The 27613-nt window shown below is 35.5% G+C and overlaps 1 protein-coding gene across 1 annotated transcript in view; it reads left to right on the forward strand.

Annotated features, from left to right (window-relative positions):
• The first annotated feature begins 2165 nt into the window (after positions 1-2165).
• Positions 2166-27613, forward strand: part of LOC131062988 (uncharacterized) — a 75813-nt gene continuing 50365 nt past the window's right edge. Inside the window, exons 1-5 of the mRNA XM_059215510.1 lie at positions 2166-2273; positions 2427-2532; positions 3050-3143; positions 16682-16915; positions 17119-17157. Coding sequence (XP_059071493.1) covers positions 2207-2273; positions 2427-2532; positions 3050-3143; positions 16682-16915; positions 17119-17157 — 540 coding nt within the window. The 5' untranslated portion in view covers positions 2166-2206. The remainder of the gene's footprint in view (positions 2274-2426; positions 2533-3049; positions 3144-16681; positions 16916-17118; positions 17158-27613) is intronic.

A 27613-nucleotide genomic window follows, 5' to 3' on the forward strand; every position in this document is an offset into this window, starting at 1 on the left:
TCCATCTTTTTTTTGTCTCAGATCTCTATTTTTTTAGCATCATGGAGAATAGCATTTAGATTGAACAATGTACCTGTCATACCTCTCCCTTGTCAGCATTATGGGGGGGTTTCTACTATTGGTGCTAATGCTTCCTTGGTTTCGCGTTGGAGTGTTCCATGTATTCAATACTTGTTCCTATGTACTAGGAGATGCATCGGCCATTTACCCATGCATTTCCTGTGAGATGGAGCACTCATGTACTATGAGATGCAATGACTATTTATACCCATGCATTTTAGGTGAGATGGAGCACTTAACATATCGACACTCTTGCATTCCTATTTTTGGAGTTTCTTTTTTTAGCATCATAGCAGGCATTCTATGACAGTGTTTGCAGCTTCTTCATGCATGAATAAGTCACGTATGTATAAATAACATAATAGACTAACTAATGCATGAAACTCTCAGTCTATCTTGTAGACTCCACCATTTGGGATTTCTATCTTTAGAGTTAGATTTCCTTATAAGGATGTAATATCCTTCTTTGTAACTTAAGCAAAAAGAAATAAGCAATACAAACAATTTAATTATTGTTATTTGTCTTCAATTATTTTACTGTTCAATTTTCTCTTTATGTGTGGCAAGTTTTCTTGCAGAAGATAACTGGGCTTGTGGGATTCACATTTCACGAATTCTAACAATTGACTCTAGTTGAATCACCAAAGCTGGACGATCGTTGCTTCTCTCCAAACAACCATTCACTTTCTTGAGTCTGGGAAAACCACTTGTCGAGGAAGAGGTCTCCCCATTTGTCACATTGTTTAAATAATTTATAACTTTTGCATGTAAAGATGAAGATGGATCTGCCTTGCCCAAGGCTCTGGAAACCATCAAGCTTGAAGACACACCACCCCCATCCATGAAAGCACACCCAAAAGGAACAAAAATAAAAAAGTAGCAGAGGAGAGAAAACACCCCACTAAAACCCCAAAGGGAGAGCCTACATAGGTAGATCCACTCCCACATCGCTCGAGCCATAGAGGGAGGCAAAAAAATTTAGAACAACCGCCACAAAAAACACCTCCAATTGTTGAAATCCCTTCCTCAAATCCAAAGCATAGGCTTGAAAGCCCCTTGCTCATCTCTGCAACCCTTACCCACACCAAAAACCTTGCAAATACCCCCAAATCCACCCTCGAAACCAAGAACAACCAAAAAGAAAATGTAGGTAGGGTCAAAACCCTACCTGCGTACCAGAAAATGTCCTCTAACCTTAGCTCCTCTCATCCATAATAATTAAAATTTTAATAAGACAAATAATAATTAAATTGATTCTAATAATTTTTAATTATTATTTGTCATTTCATAAAAAAGACATAAACAATTAAAATTAATTTTAAACTTAATAAAAAATTAATGATAAGAAGGACTGGAATAAAACTAATTCTTTCTTTTTTAAATATTTTTTATTTTCTTTTTTTCAAATCTAAAAACAAGATAAAATATCCTATCAAAAGAAGCTAATATTAAAAGATATTCTTATCAAAAGAATGTAATAATAATAAAAGATATTCATATGAAAAGAAGATAGGTAATAATAAAAGGGGGATTTTTTCTTTATGCACATTCTTTTCTTAATTAATAATATTAAAATCATTTTTAAAAATTTTTTATCATAAAAGATTTTGTTTAAACTTAATATAAATGGAAGCATGATGAAAAAGTTTATTTGAGATCTACGATTAAGGGAAAGACAAAAATTCTAGAAGACTCGAAATAAATGACTTGCATTTTTTTGTAGCCAAGGGGCAGTAGAAATTAGATGACATTTCATCAAGGAGTGTGCAAAAGATATTCATAGTCAATTTGATAGCGACTTAACGCTGGACATGGTGAATGAGCTTTTTGAAGAGACAAAACTTCACAAAACAACGATATTCTTACTTAAGATTTATAATAGAAGAACCGACATGGAAAAGAATTCAAAAAGAGTTAATTTGGTGTCCCTTGATTGTTTAGACCGACTTGTCTTGTAAACGCCATTAAAATTCCTTCATTCAATCATGCTCATGAAATTTGAACCATTGATTTTATAAAATAGATTGTTTAGGAAATACTTTCCAGATAATTAAAATTATTTTATTTATTTTTATCATATAAAAACATAGTTTATAATTCTTTAATAGGACAAATGAAAAATTAATGTTAGCCGTGTATAGAGTGCATGGATTACCCTTTTCCCACGCCCAAAACCGTGGGCGATAGTTACTTTCTTCAACCTCTCGAACCTTGTATGATTTCTTCAATATCATTATCATTGCTAATGCTAATTCAAATATATTCTATTGGCAGTCCACACGTTTTATGGAGCTTTATTATTAATCCTCTGCTTTTTCGCCTACTTAGAAATGGCTAAAATGACGTAGAAATTGGGATTGATGCAGATAAACCAGAGGGAGGAGCACTGCAACTATTCGTAAGCGGGTATGGTGGTCCACTTTTTAAAGCTTCATCTTCCTCGCATTCTTCCCAAAAGTTTCTGTTTCATCCGTAAGTATCTGATAATCACTTTCTACTAGACACGAGATTTTCAGACTATTAAAATGAGTAAGATGTTTCTGCTGAAAATTATATAAATTTAGTTTGTATCACGATTCCGATCACACTGTGATCTATCATAAACTCAAGTAAAAATAGAATCATAAAATATTTAATAAACAAAAGGGGGAAATGAAGGAAAGATGTAGAGGTGAATAAAGGTGGGGAAATTAGGTAATTTCGAATATTTTGGATCACATTTTAAAGTAGTGATATTTGAATTATAGATGCCGTTTATAGAGTGCAATCCACAACATTGATACAAATTAAATTTGTTCAATTTTCTTCACCAACATTTTACTCATTATTTTATTTTCTTTAAACATAGGTAATGTATGGATAGTTTAAGATAGTAGATTTTATTACTATCTATAGAAAATATATATATATGCATTGTAAGATATAAATTGAGTAATATGAAGGCCATTTTGTCTAATTTATTGAGGAAAATATGATTATAAGGACGCAGGTGTGATTACAGTATAATTGGAAGGGCAAAGGCATCACAGAGACCTGATCTAGTTATTTCAGCTTCGTCAACGTGCCACATATTGCCTTCAAAGGTATGATAATATCTTCTCATTTTAGCTGGATGCTTGTGATGTCAAAATTTAATGGTATGAATTTTGAAAAATACTTAACATAACGAAGAGAAATCCCTAGTGGAGTTCCAAAGGAGATCTCATATATGCTTGACTTTAGACCTTAAAAGTTAAAAACAATCTTTACATTTTAAGTTTTATAGAGAGTTAATCATGCAATTAGCCCACGCAATTTTTTTTAAGCCCAGCTTTTGACATATTGAAATAAGTTAGCATCTTCAAAGTTCACACTCGTTCAAAATAAGTACTTGAATTCTATACATAAAGGAAAGGGGAACGAGAAACAGAAATCAAAACAGAGATATTGGACGTCAATTGAACTTCTTTTATGGGTATTGGTTGAAAAATCCGGGGTCAAATAAAAGATAAATTTTTTGATACTTTTCTTTGTTAACTGAGCAATTGGAGTGGGATCATAGTCTCCTAAAAACAACATCATGGGGACGAGGAATCTGTGCTTGGTCTTAAACTCTGTAACATCTCCTGCTTATTATATTTATAGTTTATATATAAAATAATTCTACCTTTATTCATTTATTACTGTACCCTGATTTGAAATGGTACCCCAATAGCTGTACACTAACCCACTGTCTCCATGTGAGCATGAAATGAACATTAACGATTGCAATAATGCGATATTCAAGACAAAAAGCACATCCTACAAACGTATTAACAAATAGTTAGGAAGGAATACTAACTGCAGGGCCCTCAACAAACGTTCTCTTAAAACAGTGTGGAAGTAACAGATGTTTGTACCTTGTTGAATTCTATTTGGCAGCCTGACCTTGCTGCCCATATGAAGTTTGAGCAGTGAAACTATTGAATAACCGGTGGTAGATGGCGAGCACCAACAAACATAGAAATAATCTTCAAAAGGAATTGAAATGCTTTTCTGAAAAAGAGGCCTTATCATGACATAATAAGTTCCAATCTCAATTCAAAGCTTCCAATTTATCTTCACACACATAATGTCCTATTAACAGACAAGTTATCTAAGAAACTAGTCACTTAAATTCTATACTGTTTCAATATGTCACAACTCTAGAATTATATCTTGCTATGTTACTGGGTCGCCCAGAACTCATCGGGATACAGGTTGCCCGGGTATGTCCAGGGTGCATACCCAGGTGTGCCTACTAAATTCACTTAAACTCTATACTGTTTCAATATGTCACAACTCTAGAATTATATCTTGCTATGTTATTGGGTCGCGTAGAACCTGTCCAGATATGATTTCAGTCGGGTATGCCTAGGGTGCATGTTTGGGTGTACCTAGGTGTACCTGCGGGTACCCAAAGGCGTTGAGCACCAAAAATAACAAAAAAAGACACTTTTTAGCCTTTTCTTTTTCATCCAAAAACCCTAAAATGCCTCTAAAAGCATCATTGCACTCGATGCAAAGATCATTTTGCTCTCTTCACTCTCTCTTTTCTCATTTTGGCATTTTGAAGGGCAACTTATATATATATTATATGGCAAATGACATAATATTGAAATTCTGAACCATCAATTGACATTTAATATTTATCTTTATCACTACCATTTTGACATCTGGCATCGATCAATGATGAAGTATCATACTATCAAATGTATTTAGTTGTACAATTCTGTATATTTCTTTTTTTTTCTTTTTGTAGATATATACACACACAGCCTACCCCAACGTATCGTACCCAAGGGAAAAAATTGTTGTACTGGAGTACCTGTACATGTATCAACAACTTAGATATCTTGTTGTGGCTTTAGAATCTATACTGGAAACCAAGTTTGGACAGGATATTGCTCTCACCTTCTCTAGTTATTCTCATATAAGTGTACATATAAATAATAATTTACTGATATACATACACACATGCATTTACGTATAGATACACACACATGTATATACACGCAGACACAGAGATTCACAGACCCAAACAATGCTACTTGAGTCCTTCGATAGGAAGAGACTGGGGACTAAATTCATCTGTGAGTGTTCCTTTCCAAATTGCAAAGGATCATATGCTGGAGGATTATAGTTTGCACTTTCTCAACATGTTACAAGCAAGAGGACTTAAATTGAGGTTCACTAGCCCTCAGTTCATAGAAAATGATCAATAATTGAATCTAGTAGACATATCTTTAAAAAGTATTTTTAAAATGCATTTAAAAGCAGCGAGTCTCCATAATTAAGGGAAGCAATTTTAGACAAAGTAATGATTGAAAGGGAGGCATCATATTGATTGATGGCCTTGTAAGCAGATCCTCAGTAGATGCAGATTGTAATTGTCTCTATTGGCTAACCCATGTAGAAAAATTGAAACTTGAAGGGTTTCTTTAATTCAAAGGGGAGGGCATTTAGGCTCTTGATCAATGAGAGAGGAGAGAACTTGGTTGATCAGAGGGCATTTATGCTCTTGGCCAATGAAGGAGGTCGTGGTGTGAGTGCTGAAGACCTTTAGGTGCACAATTGGTGTCATGATTTATGCGCTGAAGCACGGAGGGAACTTGGAAGTATGGATTGGACTGCATGAATAGCTTCTGTGAACTAGAATGACATTTTTGTCTTCCTCAATTCACTTTAGGATCTCGTTAGGTGAGTTATTAGAGGAGTTCCTTTTCCTTATAGTTTGTAATCCATAAAATTTGTTCGGACTAGAATGCTATTATTATGCTTCTCAATTCACTTTAGGCTCTCATTAGGTAAGTTATTAGAGGAGTTCCTCTTTCTTACGGTTTGTTCTTAAAATTTGCATGCACATGTTGATTTGGGGTAGCGTTGGATTTAGTCCTCCCCTTATTATTAAGGGATATTTCCTTTTATTTAAAATAAAAGGAAAATCTACAAGTGACAGAACATACAAAAACATATACAATAATACATAATTACAAAGATCAGCTAATAGATGAATTGAAAATAACAATATGCAAAGAAATAATGACATAATTTATCCTTTAGTAGGATGTTGTATAATATTTAAATACTCTCTTGGATTAATGCAGCAAACCAAGTAGTGCTGATCACTCGACATGCATTATAACCTTGTAAAAATAAACTATAAAATCTACAAGATTATGCTTTGAAAAGATTTATTTCTGTCATGGCATAAAATCCTTGCAAGTTATTTTCATTCTATTGCAAAAAGAAAGCTATTTCTTATGAAATCTGGAAGTTCTCAATAACTCTCATCTTTATTGATTGAAAAAAAGTTCCCTGCAATGAGAAAAATGTGTTACTCATATAGCTTCATTGGGTAGATACAAGGAATAACAACATAGTAACTATTCTTTTAAGTATTATTAATTATATGTCAATAAACAAAACATAAACCCTAGAATGACTTAGTGACAACTCAAGTCAATTGCATAAAGTCGAGGTGGAGTCCATGCATCTTCAATGCAAAATTATAACACTCACTACACTTTTTGCTTCCCATTGCACTCCACAATAGTCATGGTCCTTAATGGTGACTGTCTAGATGTGATCCTCAGCAACAATGTTTACTTCCATAGCATGTTCGTTTTGGTAGGGGTTTTTACTTCTGGAGCATGTAGGTATACATAGCAATGCGTGCTTTGACAACAATTTAAATGAATGATGACCGTTAAAATTTATATGAGGGCTTCATGCATGCGTTGTAGATTAATTTGACGTGTAAATTTAAATAAACCCTATGCCGCGTGTGTTTAAGTGGGCAAAACATAAAATTTTTGTTTCTTAATAGTCACCAATTGCTAACTTATTTCAAAGAGACACTTATCATCCAAGCAATTTGTTACTAACCATTAGCCTTAAATCCTGTTTGACACATGTGGGATCTTACAACCTTCACCTCATCTTTAGCCTCGCACCACCTTCTCGAAGCCTCTTGTTGTAAAGATTCATCCACTCTTTTGTTATCACTTACACATTTTGTATGAAATTCCATTTCTTTGTGATTGCTAGAGTGATCATTAAAACCAAAACCAAGGTTAGTCTTGCTGGATAATGACAACAGTTAAAACCATAAAACAGATCTTATCTTATCTTATCGTATCTTATGAAGAAAACTGCTTTACCCTTAAGAGATAATTTATAATTTCTTTAAAGAAAAAATATAGTTTTTCTAATTTTGATTGTGTTTGTTATCTCAAAGATATTCTCTATATCTTGTTGCCTTGAAGGCAAATCAATTGTAATAGCAACAGCTGTATGAAGATTGTAATTATTTTTTCTGAGCAATAAGAATACCGATACTTTGTCTGTGGATGTTTCCTTGGTATATTGTCATGGTTTTACCATGTATATATGTGTCTTGTTTGTTGTTCTATTATTCTATTTTATTTCCGTCATTATTTCTTTACAACTAGTGCTGCAATTTTACTCAATTTTGTGGATTTATGTTTCTGCTTCCATAACAAGCGGTATCAAATTCATTTTTTCTTTGTAGTGCTCGTGTTAGGATTTGCTGCTTGTTTGCATTATTTAATGGCGAAGGTTTAGAATGCAACATTTGAGGTAGAGAAATTTAATGGGAAGAATACAGTTGAACTGTGGAAGCTCAAAATGTATGATTTATTAGTGCAACAAGGATTGCACAAAGCATTGATTGGCAAGTCAAAGCGACCTGCAACTAAGATTGATAAGGATTGGGAGGATCTAGATACAAGAGCTCTTAGCACAATTTGGTTGTGTTTGGCAAATAATATTCTTTTTAATATTGTTGGAGATGAAATGGTAGTGGGCTTATGGAGCAGTATGGAGAATCTTTACATGACAAAATCCTTGACAAATTGAATCTACTTGAAGAGATAGTTGTATAGTTTGCAAATGAAGGTACACAACTTGCTGATCATATAAAAATTTTCAATACACTTATATACCAATTAGCTAGTATGGGTGTAAAAATCAAAGATGAAGACAAGGCAGTTACATTGTTGTGTACATTACTCGAATACTAGAGTCACTTAGTCACTTCCATTAACTTTAGCACAACTGACACCCTTGAATTTGATTTTATTGTAAGAGCTTTGTTGTTTGAAGAGGTGCAAAGGAAATCTAATATAGAAACTTCCACACCAAAATCAATGGTGGCTAGGTATTGATCCACAAAAAAAGGGGAGGATTCAAGAAGCACATCTAGATCTAAGTCAAAAGGTGAAAAGTGTAAGGGAAAATGTTGGTTCTACACTAAAACATGGCATCTCAAGAAAGATTGTTGGAAGAAGAAAGAGGACAAGGATGACTCCAAAAAGGAAGCAAATCCGGTTGAGACAAGTTCAAGTATGGTCGGTGAAGTACTATTTGTTTGTAATATCTTACAATATATATTTTGGTGCTTCTAATCACATTAGTCCACATAGGAGTTGGTTTTCTACTTACCAAGCTATTGATGGTGTTGTTCTTATGGGGAACAATGTCTCTTGTAAGACTATTGGGAGAGGGAGCATTGAGATTAAAATGTTTGATGGTGTTGTAAAGACATTAACAAAGGTAAGACATGTATGAGAACTCAAAAAGAATTTAATTTCCTTGTGTGTTTTGGATTCTAGAGGTTATAAATTTACTTGTCAAGGTGGAGAGTGTCCAAGGGCATTTTGGTGGCCATGAAGGCTACAAAGGTTGGAAACCCCATACATGCTATAAGAGAATATTGAAATAAATGATGCAATGGTGGTATCTAAGGAAGTAAATGAATCTACTCGTTTATGGTATCAATGACAAGGTCATATGAGCGAGAAAGGCTAAAGGTACTAATAATCTATAAGTGACTTCTAAATTTAAAATCTTTGAATTTGAATTTTCGCAAGCATTGTGTGTTTCGAAAGCATTGTAGATAGAATCTTAAATCAGGTAGTCATATAAGTAATGGTATTCTAGACTATATTCATTGAGATGTTTGGGGGCCATCCCTTACAGTTTCTTTTGGAGGATGATCATATATTGTGATATATATAGACAATTGCTTTGGAAAGGTATGGGTCTATATTGTTAAAAGCAAAGTTGATGTATTTAGTGTATTAAAGCAGTTTAGAGTTTTGGTTGAAAAAAGTACTGACAGATTAATCAAGTGTTTAAAAACAGATAATGGAGGTGAGTTCACATCTTTGGAATTTGAAGATTATTGTAAGGAAGCTGGGATTGAAAGGCATAAAACCATAGTTGACACTTCTCAACAAAATGGTGTTGCTGAACGCATGAACAAGACTCTTCTAGAAAGAGCAAGGAACATCCTCAATAATGCGAAGTTGGAGCAAGAGTTGTGGACATAAGTAGTCAATACAACATGCTATTTGGTAAATCATTCACCATCAATGGCAAAAGATTTTGGTTATTATTCACGTTCAAAGGAACAATAAAGTGAGTATGTTGAGGACACATTCAAGTGGCTAAGACCAATGCAACTATCCATTTTCTAATCAAAATCTCAAGAACTTGTACATAATTGGACAAGCTACCTCTTTTGTCTCTCTTATCACAAATATTTGTATTCTCTTGAAACTTTTTGGAATGTTGCGATGGATTATGGTGAATCTTCCATAATCTTTGTGCGACTACTAGCTTGTTGGTTCCGTTCCTTCAAGTAGCTTCTAAAGCTCTTTTGTTGCAGCATTGAAGAGGTGGTGTTCATGATAGAGCCCAATGGATGCCATCTGGAAATAGCAAAACCTTGTGCTTTTTCCCACCTGAGTTGTGGGCACCATAAGAATGCATCCTTCCCTTCTCTTGTTTCTTTTGCGCAAGATTTTCAAGATTGTCTAACCTTTGGAAACCTGCTGCATCTAGTTACATGTAAAAATACAATCGAAGAATCAAGTGCCATCTCTTGAATTGGTGAATTGGAATTGTTTTCCATTGCTTTATCACATGGCTCCACAACTTCATACCTCTACTGCGTGCCAACTTATAATTTCTTCTTTATATTCCTAATGAATTTAATCCAAAGTCATTTCTGCAACCATTCTCTTCTATCCAACCAGTCAAAGGTTTCCATGTCTAATGTTCTTACATGCACGATAGTGCAGAGCATGGGTGAAAGGTAGAGGGCAATGTAGGTAAGTATTTTGAATCTAAACAACTTGCATACATAGGAAGCCAAGTCAGTAGTAGGACTAAAAACTATTGACTTTTAACATGGTCGAGTGCCTCTAATCTGTCCATCTTGGCCTTCTTAAAGTTTCAGGCAAGTGCTTTTTGGCCCTAATGTTGGCATGAGTATCTCAACCTATTAGTCAAATATTTTATTATCATTGACCCCTGAAGGCCCTTCTTTGTGTTGTACTCGTATGAAACCTTCGTATTGTGTCAAATTTTTGATCTAGAACCCATCATTTACTTGGTCCTATCATGTTTCAAATCTTGTTCTCTTTAAGTTCTATTCTATCATCCTATAGGATTACGGAAGGAACTTCTTGAAGACATTGGTCTTGAAAGAAGAAAGGAGGTTTTCAATCTTAAACATTTTCCAAGTCATAATAGATAGTAAGTGTGTGCCAAGTAGGTGAAACACACCAATGAAGAGCTTGGCGTTAGTGGACAATTGTGCAGGGGAGAGAAGGTTAGTGTCTTGGTAAAAGATAAATTTTGAAAATTGAAAGCTCAGTGAATAGGCATGTGGCAAGAGTCTTAGTGATTGGTTGTGTGCCTAGACAGTGGCATGTGCTTTTACAAAGACAATATTCAAATCCTAGATAGAGTTGCACTAGGAGTTTGGAAACATGCCTATAAAGAATAATAGATGCAAGTCTAAAAGTCAAAATTACTTGTGTATGTGAGGAATGATGTCTCATGACTGGCATTGCGATTGTTTTGAAATGCATCAGTCATTAGGTGTGTAACAGTAAAGCAGAGGAAGCATATGCTTCTGTGAAGGCAAAGATTTTGAAAATTTAAAGTTCAATGTATTGGCACACACCTCGATGGTGGCACATGCCTCACACAGGATCTATTTTCTTATTAAAATTGCCTCCAGATTATAGGCATACACCAATATAAGTCAAATACTTTTAATTTTTTTAGCCTAGTGTGCTAGGTTCATGTAGGAAATGGGTTCTAAAAAGGCTTATGAGGTAAGGCACTAGCTTGCTGTTTGCCCTCTCGGGTGAATAACTTAAGACATAAAGGACATAACGCAGAATAATGCCGTAAATCTCAGACAAAGTATCTCAGATGTTCTATTCATCACAAGCGTGTTTTACAAGTTACATTCCGGAGTATAAAAGGGTATCGAGGGGGTGCGAGCGCCAACCGTCGCACCACAACTTCCACCCCTCGGTTGCCAACTAACCAAAACAATTACACACAATTAACTAATGTTATTCCCGTGTACAATAATGCCACCAACATCATCCCCCCCAAAAAGAAAAGTCGTCTCCAGGCGACTTACAAAAATGGAGATAATGCAACCTATACAAGATATCTGAAAGACTAGGGAGGGGGCTGAGAAAGCGTCCCTGAAGTAGAAGTGTGAGATGGCGGTGTCTGGGTCGCCAAGCGGGCACGAAGCTCATACACCTGCTGAGTGCGTGCAGCCACATCCCGTTCCGCTACGAGGACCTTCTCTAGAGCTGTCTTCACCATGTGTGCTGGCTCCAGTAACTCCTTCTCTTTTGTATCCACTGCCTCCATCGCTTCTCGTCGAACGTATGTCTGAATGGCTACCTGGAGCAAAATTGAAAATTCTCGCGTTGCCGTGTCTTCTCCTGTGTAAAGTTCTGTCCGCGCGTCGTCGGCCTCCGGGTTTACTTCACCAACGGGTAGGCCCATTGTGTCTGTGCGCCATCCGTGTCTTCCGTTCCCGAGTTCGTCTAGGCAACGGCGCCAAATGTTTGCCCTCTCGGGTGAATAACTTAAGACATAAAGGACATAACGCAGAATAATGCCGTAAATCTCAGACAAAGTATCTCAGATGTTCTATTCATCACAAACGTGTTTTACAAGTTACATTCTGGAGTATAAAAGGGTACCGAGGGGGTGCGAGCGCCAACCGTCGCACCGCAACTTCCACCCCTCGGTTGCCAACTAACCAAAACAATTACACACAATTAACTAATGTTATTCCCGTGTACATAGAACTTAGAGTGCATGAACATGCGTGAGATTATAGGCACACCATTATAGGAGATCAAGTTTTCATTCTGTTAGTTAGGGGTGCACTTGAGCAGTGATGCACGTTGAACAAAAAACTCATTCTTCTTTGCCGATCAAAACAACATGGATGCATACATAGCGATTATGAGGTGTGTTTTGAAGTTTTTTAATGTCTAGGCATGTGTCTCAGAATAGGGAGGGTTTTCCACAATCTATACTTAGGTGCATATGTGGTGTTAGATCATGTGCCTCAGAAAAAAGTATAAAGAAAAATTGATTGCATCATATAGATTTTTGAGGTGATTAGCTTGCATACTAACAAGGAAATCAGAATAAGGAAATCCCATAAAATGGCACATGCCTGCAATTGTGAAAGTAAATTTGAAGTCAAAGATCAAAATCCATTTTTTGGTTGTGTTTGGTAGCATTGCTGGTCAAGATTTCTCAAACTATGCAAATCCATTAATAGAGGCATGTGATACATAAGAAAATGGTCAATTAATTCCAAAGGAAGGCTTGTTCAAGCTATCAATAGAGCACACCCTTCAACGAGCAGATATGGCTGATCTGCTATATAGATGTGAGCTCATACAAAGAGTGGGTCTATTGCAGATTTTTTATTGAAGAGGGTTTTAGTGAGGATAGTAGGGTCTTTGCCACCTACAACAGATCATTCATAACACTTGATCAGCAGTGTCTTCCATCATTGAAAGGATCTGTGTCAGTACAGTAAGGTTTTATACCAGACTTTATTACCTACAGAAAAGTCACCTGATACCAGCAATAATTTGCATTGGAATTGGGTAATCTTCATTCTTTTGGCGAGGGTTTTTTTCTTCCACATGGATTTGCACAGAAAATTTAGAATTTTAAACTATCAGCTGCACTCAGAATTTTGGATTGGTATTCAGTTAATAATTGCAAGTTCAAAACCTTGGTTAATTTACCTTTTCAAAATTGCAAATAGCTTGGTCATTATTGCAGCAAGCTTACAATTATAAGCATGCATGATGACTATTTTAGTTTCCAGTAGACTGGGTGTGTCCAGTATTTCAAGACAATATTCAGTCATCATTTGAGCGAGTTTGTGAACAGATGGCAGCAGTGTAACAGTGATCTTATTGAGTTTTCAATGGAGTATTTATCATATCATGCAGATTTAGACTGATAAGAAGGGTTTTTCTTTGTTTTCACAAGGCTTCACATCTCAAAAAATCAGACTTCTACATGTGCCGAGTGGTTAAAACATTTTTCAATTCTTATACTGTTGTTTTGTCGTCATCTCGGCAAGCCTACATACAAATATCAACATATATGGCAAAGGATAAATGCTACAATTTTAGATCAGTTAAATTGCCATATTCTCAGCTAGGATTTGATGTAGAATCAATGGAATGAAATTTTTTTCAGAGCCAAAACATCCAGCCAAAATTGTGAAGATGTCAGGAGTTTTCAACTTTTCAGAGTTCCACCATGACATGCATAGAAGAGAAGACTCAGCAGAATCAGCTCCAAAGCTGCTTCCAGAAAACCTATTTTGAGCATGTGTTAAAAAGTGTCGCCATTTTTAGCTGTCATCATTTTCGAACACAGGGCATATTATAGAATAAAGCTATTTTTAACTAGAACTTGCTATTTTTAGCATCCTCTATTTATGGCTGGGAATCAACTATTGTTAGATTGCCTATCTCATCATGTGCGAGACATGAGCTTTAAGGGATAATTGTAATGATTTCAATTGTTAGTTGAACTAGTAATCTCATATAAACTTAGAATTAGTGAACAGGGTTAATTTGTAATAAAACCTTCAAATCATGTAAAAACAATTGTAGTTAAGGTAGAAGTCTAATTAATTAGTTTCATTTGTATTCATGCAATTGTTTGTAAATAGTATGAATAAGTGCCTTTTTTCACTTGGTTGAATCAATAGTAATTCTAATGCCTACATATCGTTGGAGTTGATATTCATTGAGTATTTAGTGTTATTACGGTCCATAATTCGTATCACTTAATGACACTTATTATGCCTATCTTGCTTATAAATATTTATTGTGATGTTTAATTATGTGTGCTAAGGGTTAAATTGCTTTGGAAAATTTGCAAGACTTGTATTGTAGGCAAGCTCAGAGGTGTTGCTCGTGGTTTACATTCAATTTAACCGTAGCATTCATTTCTATGTGTTAGCCTAGTCAATTCTGTGTGTGCTTACCCTGCTCAGTCCTTGTTTTTAACTTAATGGTGTAAGTGTGTAGTCATAGATTTGTTTTAATTCAAAAAGCATAAAAGTCCTTTGCCCAATGTTGAAAGAGTGTCTTAACCTTTTACCCTAGGCAAAACCGAAAAGATGTGTATCCAAATTTTTTAGCTTGAACGTGAAACACCCTAAAAAATCATTTTAAAGATTGTGAATTGCAAGTACATATTGTGCAGTTTTACATTATTGTTTAATTTATAAAGAGCTTCCCTTTCTAGTTTGAATAGTGGTTTTACCACACATTTGTTTTGTTTTGTGTCCCTCTGAAAGGTGCAAATTAAAATTCTAATATGTTGTTGGGAGAAGGGAAACCTCAATTGAAGACTATAATTTTAGTCTTTCTAAAGTTAACCTCTAAATAGTAGAGTATGGAAAAGAAAACAAGAGTATCCAATTATGAAATCCCTTGGGAGAATGAGCTAGGAGGATTACATCATTGACAAAAAGAAGCATTACAATCAAGATGTAAGATAAGGTATGTTTGTGCTAAACATGAGTGCTCTAAGAGAGGGCATCCTTAATTGACTCTAGTTTTACTTTTGATGGTCGACTATAGTCATGTTGAGCCTCATGGCAGCAATAATAAAGAGCTCTAAGATATCAATACTACTTAGCCCATGAAACATTGTATATGGATTTTATCCATGTATAGAAGATCTTTACAACTTGAATTTCTTATAAGAAAGCCCATCTTTGGTCTAGTCACAAAGAGGCATCTAGATGCTCCTAGTTAGGCCAAAAAATCATACAGAAGGATGATACAATGGAAAATCTTAGCATATGTAAAGGTTTGGATCATCATTACTATGAACAAAAAAAAGGATGAAGTTGGGGGGAAGTAACAAACCATAAAGAAGATATCTCAAAGAGGTATGGATACCACCAGCAGATTCGAAGCTGCATTTATACAGAGTGCTCATAAGGAACTATCAGTGAAATCATAGATCAGAGGCAGTCATGAATATGTGATTCCACGCCATCAGGTCTATGGATATCACTTGATCTTTGAGTCTCATGTCAGAAAGGCAAGATCCTTGATGATCGGTGACAAATTTGGGGGGGGGGGGTCTCGTTTGGGGCTCTCAGTGATCTCGATGAGAAGGACATGATTGTGTGACATGATACTTGAAGGGAGCTATTACAATTCTAGCAAGCAATACAGACATTACCAGTGCCTTCTCAAACCTATGAATGCTCTCATTTGGTTGGCAAAGAAATCAACCTAGATGGGCGTGGATCACTAATCACCATCATGTGGTTGTGGATGCCCATTTGTAATCTCTCTCTGCAGCAACAATTTGAGTGTGAGATTTTTGGAGCTCCTCTTTAAGAGAATTAGCATTGTGGATCAAATGCCATGGACTTTTTAAATGCCTTTTGCGTTGTCTTGAATTGTTTTTTGGTTTTTCATGACATAGAAGATGTGTTCCACCATCATGAAGTCTGTCTTACATGGATCTGGCCTGTTTGGCAAATGATTATGGCTGTGGGAAATTATCCTAGACGTCACTATTATGGGATAAATTTACAATTTGTAAGTCATTTTTATTCTAATTTTCCATTATCTGAATATGAATTTTCTATTTACCTTCTCTTCTAAATTCTGCCAACCGTTATAGGAGCTATCTATGTTGCATAACATAAAGAGTTGGCTTTTATGTATTATTATTGTCAAGGATGTTTTGTTGTGAATTGCTTATTCACTACGAAGACTTCTGAAATCATCTGTTAACACTTGTAGTTGTGTGCTATTAGTATTGAATACTGGCAAACTCTCCTTAATTTTTTCCTTTGTCCAAAGCATGCCGTACATATTTATTAAAATTAAAAAAGGATGGAATTTTGTTCAATTTCAAAATCATGTTTGTGTGCATGTGTAAATTATGCGATTCAAGTTTTCCATGATCTGTGGTTCATATTCTCAAAGAAATTTTGCTGCTTGAGAATACGGTCTTGCTGCAGACAATTGAAAAAACATAATCTGGATATCAAAAAAGATGTATGATACCTTAACAAAAAAGTCCTGATTGTTTCTCCCTGTTTGCTAGTGCCTCATTGATGGAATGCCTGAACTTGCATGGATGCCTGCTAAAAGTCTGAGTAAAGAACGCTGGCTTTTATAAGCTATTCTTTTCTTTTCTCAAGCAAGATGCTTCTGAACAAATTATGTCAACTGATTTTGTATGTTATTTGTAGTCTTGTAGTTGCATCTGGAGCTCTCAGGTGCAAGGCATTTATTCCAGATTTTCATCAATTAAACGTGATTATCATCAGAGCATTGGAGGATCTGCAGAAATGGGAACAAAAGTTATTCAGTCCCTTAAGCACATCCATGATCCAGAATTAATATCATACATTTCACAGATGGATGCTGCTGCAATTGATGAACTCCTTATGGGTCCACTTGGATTTAGTGTAGACCAGCTGATGGTATGTTACTTTTATTTTTATTATTGACACTGATACTGATCAATCTGATTTGGACACAAAACCATTTGCACCATGAGTTTTAGAATATACATTTTAAATTATTTTGTCTAGTGTTAGAGTCAACAAGCAGAATTTTTGCAGATGCAAGATTTGTGGCTATGGGCAATTTAAATTAACTCTCATAATCATTCGACTGGATGCAGGAGCTTGCTGGCCTCAGCGTTGCAACTTCCATAGCAGAGGTAGGATTTTTATTAGGGAAAGGGACTGTCTGAAATGATTAATTGTATATTACTATTCCATACTATTATGCCACCACTTTGCTAATATGCTTTTTGAAGGGCTTTTTAATTCAGTAATCACTAGTCTTAAGATACAAACAGGTCTCATCAAAATATCACCACACATATAGTGACAACATGATAAGTTAAATTGACGAACCAATACATAAACATCTGTTTCTCTTGCTAACCAGCTGCAATATCTCAGAAACAATAATAACTTGGCTTGGAGGTTTGTAATATGCAGCCCTGTTCTGCCTTGTTTTTTGTGTATTGTTTTGTGTTTTGGAATTGTTTTGTAAAATAAAGAAAAGTGCAGATAATAGAAATGCTTTCAGCAATTAAATAACTCAGAAAATTGACAATATTTGGGAAATCATCAGGCTGAAATATCCCAAATTTTATTTCAGAACTGAAGATACAATATTTCTCAAAGTATGAACAACCCAGTTCATGAAATGACATTACAAATGTATTTCAGACATACCCATACAATGCAGCAATGAGAAATATTGAACTGGTATCAAAATCTGCAAACTGGAACTTGTATTTTGGACGCCACTCCTTAATAACTCTTCCCAAAGCCACAAAAGGAATAGAATTGAAGGTGCAGGCCCAAGATGTCTCTCAACTCCAGCAAACAACCCCCAAACTCCAAGAAAAACCCTTTGTAAACCCTCACACCACCTCCTGGAAAGTGCAACCAGCCAAGAAGGGTTGTATGGCTAGCCTCAAACAGCCAACAAATGTGCAAGAAACTCAGAAATCCTCCTTAATCAGTCACAATGAATGAACTTTGTCAATCTGAAGCTCCAAAGCTGAAGAATAAGGTATTAAACACCAATGAAGCTCCAATGTGACTTCTAAATGGAACCACCAAAAATCCTCCAAATTGGGTCTCTCACCAAAGTGAAAGATGTTGCTTGCAAGGGATTTCGTCCTCACAAACCTTCAAGAAGAAGAAGTTCCTCCAGCAAACAAGTTTATCAAAATATCAATCCAAGCATGCCAAGAATGAGCTCCAAAACACATTAAATAACCTCCCCAAATTCCATGCCCAGGGATGTAATATTAATTTATTTTTAATCCTTATGTCTCCCTCATAAAGTGGCTAGACGGTCCCTTTCATTAAATAAAATACTTAACTTTTGGTGCCACTGTAGTCCTTTATTTAATAAATTAAAAATAATGATAAAGTTAAATATTCAATTTAACTTTATTATTTAATAACTTATCGTTATTTAATTAAAATGTATTGGACTATACTAAATATGAAGATATTAGACGACATAGGTAGTGAGTTGGCTTGGGTGGTGGGTTTGCTCCCCATCTGTCTCGGGTTCAACTCCCTCCCGAGTTTAAGAGTGGGGACTGCTTGCGGGTTGCGGATTCACCCCCCCAAGGACTAGTCTCGCCCCTAGACTCGCCCTTGGGAGGAAATGTTGGGCTGGGGCCGCGAAGATTGGGGATACCCTAGGTATAAAAAGAAATAAATGAAGATATCGATATTAATCGCATCGACCAACACATTTAAAAACAGCAACACTGACAATTGGCTTAGTCGATGCACACGATTGATTTACTAAAAATAGTAAGCATTGAAAATCATCAAAACCACTCTAGAAAAGAGCATTGTGCACATTGTGCACATTGTGCACATTGGAGCTCAAATAACACTTGTCACTGCTAAATTGTTGGATAGACTATCTCCATGAGTCCCCTAACCCTAATTCATTAGCCCATGGGAACCCACCAGATTGGCTAAGGGTCCACCATATTGAACTGACTAGAAAGGGGACATTACAAGGTTTGAGGTGCGTCAATCTCATCCTTAATATGTATACAAATTGGGCAAAGAGCCTGCTGGATCATCATTAGTACAAATTTTGATGCTGCTATGTTCAAAATTCTAATCTTATCAATACTAGTGGTTAAGTTTTTTATTATGTGATTCTTGCAATTATTTCCTTCATTCAATACATCTAGGGTTTTGACATCGGCAAATCTGCCTCACAGTTGATGTTTTCTGATGGAAGATATGGGACAAGATTCAAAGATATTAAATATTTAGTGTTAATACCAAAAAATCAGTCAATTTATAATTTTATAATATGAAAACTTTATTTTTATATACAAATATTATATTGAAAATATTTAATTTAGTGCTTTTCTATAGTATAATTTGTATAAGTTATGTTTTGATTATCACCAATGGGTATGATAATACATCATTGGCTTGTGGTAGCTACAAGAAATAGTTTTTAGTAGTTGCCGATTTTAGTGTTTACTTGGAAGCCATTAAGGAGTTTATATAGAACCTTTGCACTTAGGGAAAGGGGTTGTGCGCTGGAATTGTTTCCTTATTGTAGTTTTCATATAAGAGAATCTATGAGTAAATGAATTAAGATGTCATATTGAAACTCTATTGAATTACTTTGCAACTCTCATATACATCATTCATGTGTTTATTTCTAGTTTATTTTGCAACAATGTTCCACCGAGTTTCTTGATGTGGGGACTGGGGGCCTAAGTTTGGGGAGGGGGGGCTGGGGGGTGAGCGGTGCTGATATACATAGAGTACTTGAAAAATTAGTTATGAAAAGATGTATAAGAATTGCATTTCAAATGGAACTTTGGCAAATTAGTAAAACATCAAAATTACAAATACTAAATACTAAGATTTAAGATTTTCATTTCAAATACTTGAATACTAAATAAGGTTTGACAAATGAGAATGTCAATTTGGAGATTTCTATTATATCAAAAATACCATAAAGATGAGTACCATGATATCAAAATAAGTTCAAAATGTCAAAATGTAGTGAAGGGAGTCCTCTAGTCATCACCAAACTCCTCATTGTTGGAACTGTTGGACTCATGGTCAAGCTCTGTTAAACTAACACCAACCAGCCTTGCATCTGAAGTCGTAGCATCCTCATCAATCTTTGATGGCTCCTCTGACTCTACATTCCATCATGCTGCTGGACTCCCTTTGTACACAAGTGCCTTGCAATCAATGAGATGCAAAGCACTATGTAGTATGTATGGCCACAAGCTTCTGTGCTCTCCTAGAGGTAAGTTTGTTCCTCTTAAGAGAGTGGATGAAGCAATAGGTAAGCCAGTTCCTTTCAGCAATTGAAGAACTAGAAACCTGAGATAGCCATCGTATGGCTAGAGTGGTAGTCAAAGGTTTTGGTCCATGGTAGTTCGTCCACAAAATTGGGTCCTCTTGTGCCATAGTTGCCATATCCATCTTGGCCGCCTCAGAATAACCCCTCAGAGTGGCAAATTTGGTCCACTCAGTGCGAATTGTATTGGCATTATTAGCATCATATACCCTCTCATTGCACCTAAAGAACCTTGCTTTCACTTTAGCATCCTGAATTGGTGTAACTCTACTAGGCCTAGTCTTGTACCACTTAGGATTTAATGCTTAGGCAGCCATATACAAGTGAGTGTTGAGCCTCTCCCATCTCCACTGAATGATTGGCTAAATGTGCTCATTGTAGAATACTAAAGTTGGGTACTTCACTCGCACAACAACCCTCATTTGGTCAAGCATAGAATCGATGCACTCATACACCTCTCCAAGGTTAGGTGCATCTCGATCCCTATATTTGATGACCTGGAAAACTGGAGCAATGATGGAAACTATGTATTTTGCATCACTTCAAAACATATCACTCTTCACTATATCCTTCACCCTCCTCCCTTGCTCTGTCTTGGACTCAGCCCATCAATTCCAATCAGCTTTCATAACCATGAGTTGTAGTGCCTCTTGCAACTCATTCTCTCCAAGAGAATGAAATAGGATGCATATCTAGTCAAAACTCTTTCTTAGAGAAGCTTCTGAGGAGAGCATGTGAAGTATGGTAGTTGTGAATAAACAACTGCACATCTCTCACATCGCTGACCACTCCTCTAATCCACTCAATCGTCCCCATGTCTTTGAGTGCATTGTTCATGGCATGCACACAACATGGAGTCCGCTGAATATGTTTGTAGGCTGCCTCAACAAGTTTCCTCATAGCTTTGCACACGAGTTGCATCTGTCACTACTGCAAATCTCTAATTTACTGGGTTGAGCAACAATAATGTTGGAAACTTGAGTTGTGTTGCTTATATTGTCATTTATGTCAACTTGTCTGGTATTGTCATTGATGTCACTATGTGTGGTAGTTGTAGTTACTCAGCTATGCAGATGTTGTAGATGGTTCGGAAATGAGTGTTTAAATGTTGTTATGTTGTTTGGTGGTGATGTCGAGTAAGTATGAGGTGTTTTTGGAAGGCTAGTGTAGTGGAAGTTTCAATATGTAGGAAAGAGTATTTAAATGTCTTAATGGAAGAATGCTCTACATTCCTCCAGTTCTTGATGTTCATGGCCAGCGGTTTTTGATATAATTTCTATATTCTGTGGATGTTGCACTATCATGTTTTCAGGTTCTCCGTTGCTTTGATGATGTAGTTGGTTTTGGCTGTTGAGTGACAGTGAGGTTGTCTTTCAGGACTAGTTCGAAGAATGTTCTGCATTGCTCCGCTATGGTGATTCAAGTGTTGTGGGTGGAGGACATGTTCATATGGTTTGTGTAGTGTTCCAGTTTAGATTTCTAGTGTTGGTTTGATTGGCAAGTGAAGTTATGTTGTTGTAATGTCCCCTTTTTCGGATGATATGGTTTATGATTGGATTAGCCTATTATTGGCCCTCGTAGGCTAAGACTGACGTTTAGAGGGTTCCAGTTGGCAGTGTAGGAGGCTTATTCCCATTTCGGATGCCAAAAGTGCTCAGGATTGCTCTTCGTTTGGTTCAAATTGGACTTCGTTTGGACTCAATTTCATATACTTACTATTTATAGTAAGTTAGGAGGTGATCGAGAGGGACCCTTTCTATTTTTAGTAAGTTAGTGGGTTGGACAAAGGACAAAATGGTCTACTCCCCGGTGTAGACAAAATGAAGAAATATTGATTAATCATGGAGTCATACTTATTTGATTATTAATAAAGTGATAACTTTATTAATAAATTTTATTATGAGTTCATTTATTGTTATATTATAAGTTATTATTATTTCATAAAGAAATGGTCATACTCATCATTAAAATGGGACCATGTTTTAATTAATTATTGAGCGCCTAGCCAAGGAGGAAATTAAATGACATAAAGTGCAATTATAAAATTATATTATTAATGATTTGTTAGAAGATTCTAGATGGCCGACTTCATAAGGAGGAATTAAAATTAAAGGAGGATTTATCCCACATTGAGTGTGGAGATTGATTTGGAGTTTGAGGAGTCTTTATAAACAAACCTTGTCTTTCTTCAAGAGCATGTTATGAGATTATTTCATTGAAGCTATTTCTCCATTGTTGCTGGAAATCAGTGATTGGATTGTTCTAAGGACGAAAACCCTTGGATTTCTTGGTGTGGGACGAAAACCCAAGCACCATTGTGAGGTGGTTTCACTCAGGAATCACTATGGAGTTTATTGCAGGTTCTTAATTCATGTTTTTAGCATAATGGCAGCTAGGGTCTGCACACAAATTCATATTATCAACAAAATATTTTTCCCAGAATGTTACAGCAGGCTTTGAGAGCAAATTAAAAGGGACAAACATTGCAGATTGAAAACTCCTTAACAAGCAGGCCTGTAGCTCTGTGTTTTGCAGCCAATAGTGAATTAAAATCCATGCATACAGCAGTTCGAACTTATAATCAGTCCCAGCAGTGACTTATATGCAGCAGATTGAATTTGTAATCAGCTTCAGCAGTGGCTGCCTATTATCAGGTTTTGATAAAAATACTTACTCATTCCTTTGGGAATGCATTTGGTTTGTAAGCCATTGAATAAATTGAATGAGATAGAACATCAATGAAAGGAAGGAGAGCTTGCATGATAGATGTTTGATGTAATGCCTATGGTTATAATCTTCATAGACAGCATAATAGATTGCATGCCAATTGTTTGAATTAATGTCTAGTTGTTGTAGGTGCATATTTACATTGTGTGGGTCATCTATATGCATTCATAAAGGCAAATGAATTGCACTTACATTTTAGTTCTTTGCCTAGACATCTTAGTAATCATTTGGAAAGCATTTAAATTACTTTTGACATCATTTCAAGCAATCATTATCAGACTGAAACATAGAAACAGCCAGTAAAGAGGTTGTATGCAAAGTGTTTGACGATATTCTTTGAGCCTCTAATCAACATTTTGAGGTCAGAATTGGCAAGGAATATTACAGTTGTTCTGTGTTTAGCGTTGTTAGTTGTGTTGGCCTCTGGTTGACTCAGTGGATTTATCTTATTTGGATCATATTCCTTTGGCTTGGATATGCATTGGAGGTCGAGTTAGTATGTTGATATGGGTCTCACCATGGCGTGTGTAGATGTGCATTAAGTATGTTGCATTGGGTGATGTGTTTGGGTCGTGTTTCGTTGTTTTTCGACACGTTACGTTTTTCGTTGACTTCGGAGGGAGTGTTAGTGTGTGTGGTTTGTTGGATCCAGTTTAGGAAGATGTGTTGTGATATGTTTGGGTCCCCTTTATCTCCTAGAGTGGACCACATTATGTATTTTTGGACCGGGTGGCCTAGTTTATGTAATTCATGTATATTTTGTCTGTGGTCGACCTAGTTGATGGTTTCAATGTATAATCTTGTATAAATGGAAGTGCGGATGTGTGATTTGGTGTGTGAATTGTTGTGAATTGGATTTGAAAGATATGCAAGTAGCAGAAGTGTGAATTTCAGTTTATGGTGAGCCTTGATGATCATATCTTCAGTGTGACAGTGTGTTGAGAGAGTGAATGAAGTCAAAGATGGTTGTCATGATATTGTTCGCTTGACACAGAGGTTCAAGGATAGTTTCATGATCAGGAGATCTTGTTCATTACAATTCATTATTTCTTGTACCTATCGGAAGACAGTGAGTCCCTTGGTAGCCTGTGTAGTTCTTGTATCTTGCCCTGGAGTAGTGCGCTTCAGTAATGCAAGTCTTTTGTATCTTGTCCTAAGGTTGTGTACCTTAGTTTTGCAAGTCTATTTAGGTGCAGTGAGCCCCTTGGTCTTGAGCCTTAAGCATTGTAACCAGCTATTCATATCGTGAGTGTGATTCTCATTGTGGTTTTTCCCTCCTTGGGGTTTCTACGTAAATTTGGTGTTCTTGTGTGTATTGTGCTTTGTGCTTTCATGTTTCATAGTTGTAGAGATAACTTAATGTGGTTTGAAGTTTAAAGGATTATAAATAAGTTGTTTTAAGGTCCGGATTGGTTCACCCCCCCCTCTTAAATTCCATGGTGCTACTTGTGCTTTGGCAGTCAAATAGTATGCAGCCACAATGACTTAAGCCAATGGACAAATTTCAACTTCTCTCTAACTCTTTTCACCTTTACACTGGGCACAAACAACAAATTGGTGTTTCTGCTCAATTTCTTATGAAACATGCCCTCTTTCCTTCTACATTGTGCCTTATCGGAAAATTGGAGATCAATAATGGTGGCAGCTTTCTCCAATTGATGTAGCAAATGTCCACTCAATAGAAACTTATATTGCCTTTTTATCCCGAGAATACTCGCAATGGAGGACATGGCTGTACTAAATACTCATTGCTGATGTATAAGAAACATTGTGAATATATGTCTGTTGGAATTCCAATGAAGACCATTAATACATAGATTGAAATGGTGATCTTCATGATCTAATACCAACTGATATGGAAATGAAGCAAGCAAAAGTCAGAGATCAAATTCAACACAAAGATAGTAGTCTGTGCAAAATGAAATTACAATCTTGTATTTCCCAATATGTCATATGTGAAGAAATATTACAAATATAGAGGCATGAATATACCTAAATTAAACTATTTGGAAATATTTTCCAAATCTCAATGTGAAGAATAAAACAAAAACTAATTAATAATTAGCTCAATAACTAACCTACTAACAACTAGGAAACTAACATTTGACTTTTACATTTAAGTTTTACATTTAACTTTTTATATAGATTAAAAGCTAATAAAATAATAAAGTAAAAATCCTAATGCTATAACCTTTATATTATGAATCCTCATCATTTTCATTATTCTATGTTTAAAATATAAATGAGTTATATATATATATATATATATATATATATATATATATATATATATATATATATATATTATTCTATATATTATATATATATATATATTATTCTATATTTAAAATATATGTGAGTTAGGATATATATATATATATATGTTTTGCTTTCATTTATTTGGAACATAATGCCATGGAGTTTTTGAGGACAAGGGGACCAAGGACTTGAATTTAGGGATAGTAGGGGGTTGATGACCATATAATATAATAATAATAAATATTTTAATATGATTAATAATATATATCATAATATTTATTTATAGATTATTAATAATAAATATATATGTCAAATTCATTCATCTAATACTTAGTAATAGACTATTATGTAGGATAATTTGTGAAATTACTACACAATTGGTATTTATTTTATTTATGGGTGGGAGATTTAATTTTCATTTATATTTTTAATATTTATAATATATGGTGTTCATTGATTCAATTCAAGAGCTTAGAGAGTGTTCCGTAGAGTTTAGAGTACATGTACATTGCCCTATACAACATGTTTGATACAAAATTTGCACAATTTTAGGTGATTCGTGACTAATGGGGGACTCCTATGGCTAGTTTTACCATGCATGGATATTGCAACTTCACTTGACTGAATAGTTAAAAATGTGATTGAATACGAAAAATATTCCATTCCTCTTGTTGAGTGCCCTAGTGATTGTCAAATCTTTGCAAATTATGATCTTTTGCAGGTAGAAAAGATCTTTTCTTTCTCTGATTTTAATTTCCATTTTGGGACCTTTTCTTTCATTTTATTGATGATTTAGAAATGTAAGGCATCCCTCTAAGCATCCCAATTGGTGGGATGACTTGAAGATGCCCTTGCTTTTGTTGAGCATCTTGAGGTCGTTTCCCCTCCATTGGTGGTGGTGTGAGCATGGTAGGGGAGATCTCCTCCACTTTTTTGCATCTTGGGGACGCCCCAACTTGGAAACAAAATGTTTTTTGGGGGATGCATCTTTGTGAAACACTAGTCTGGAATGTGTTTTTTATACCTTGTTGCCATAGTAACCAATTCTAGCTCCTTGGTCAACCTTGCTTCAAAATAGACCCCAATTTAGCATTATGAATGTATGTTGACATGATGTTGTAGGTTACAGGTGGTGGGATATATGTTTGGGTTTTGTACGGGTGTACTAAGAAATATAGAAGCTCCTATAGTTGGGTGAAAGCTCATTTGTGTGGTATTCTTAGAATTGGCATCAAAACTTGCTTTGACAAGAAAGATGCAACTTTGCTAACATCTAAAGTGTTAGGTATATATTAGAGAGAAAGACCAATCAGAAGAAACAATCGCCTGTAGAATTTATCATCCTTTGGCAAGGAGAGGATCTCAAGCTATGAGGCTCCCTATTATCCCATCTACTCTTGAAGTTGTAGTAAAAGAGGCACACATTTTTGGCCACAAATCAAGAAGATACCACTGCACATAAGAGAATGAAGGGACCATTGGAGAAGGCATTTCAAAATGAATACAAGAAATTGCTGATCAACACATTGGAAGATGCATCCATGCATAGAGTTTGATTTTCAATGTTGTTTGCTCAATATTGCTAAAATGGCAAGGAAAATTAATGATGGTTCAAAATGGTACAAGGGTCTCATTTTTGAGATGTATAGCACCTTATTGGTAGAGAAAGCGACATTTGTAGAAGATAAGATTCATTGAAGCGCATTAGGAGTTTGTGGGTTGAGATGGGGTTGGTCATCGTTTCCAATGGATGGAAGGATACCAAAAGTTGGCCCTCGATTAATGTGATTGCAATGTTCCCTAAAGAGGCAATGTTTTTGAAAACAGTGAATTATGAGGGCAGATAAATGATGCACAATTTATTGTTGACATCGTCATAGGGGCCAATGCAGAAGTGGGGCCTAGTAATGTTTTTCAAGTCATAACAAACAACACAACAAATTGTAGAGTGGTTGTTGTTGTTGGGGCATGCCATTCACACCTCTTTTAGATACCTTGTGTTGTCCACTTGCCCAACCTCATGCTTCAAAAGATGAGTAACAAAATTGATTGAATCAAATAGTGTATGCTGAGGTTGAAAAGATCCAAATGTCCATCACCAACCACCACATGTTAGAGGGCATATTCAGTTTATTTTCAAAATTAGAACTATTGAAGGTAAGTAAAACAGTACAATTTAATGTTTTGTCTTAATAATTCAATTTTTAAAATTTAAGTGCATTTTTTCTTTGCCTTTTATTGATGTTTTCTCTTAATAATTTAATTTTAAAATTTATGTATATTATTTTATTTGTTTTTTCTTT

Source organism: Cryptomeria japonica, chromosome 2, assembly GCF_030272615.1.
Source record: "Cryptomeria japonica chromosome 2, Sugi_1.0, whole genome shotgun sequence".
Lineage (NCBI taxonomy): Eukaryota > Viridiplantae > Streptophyta > Pinopsida > Cupressales > Cupressaceae > Cryptomeria > Cryptomeria japonica.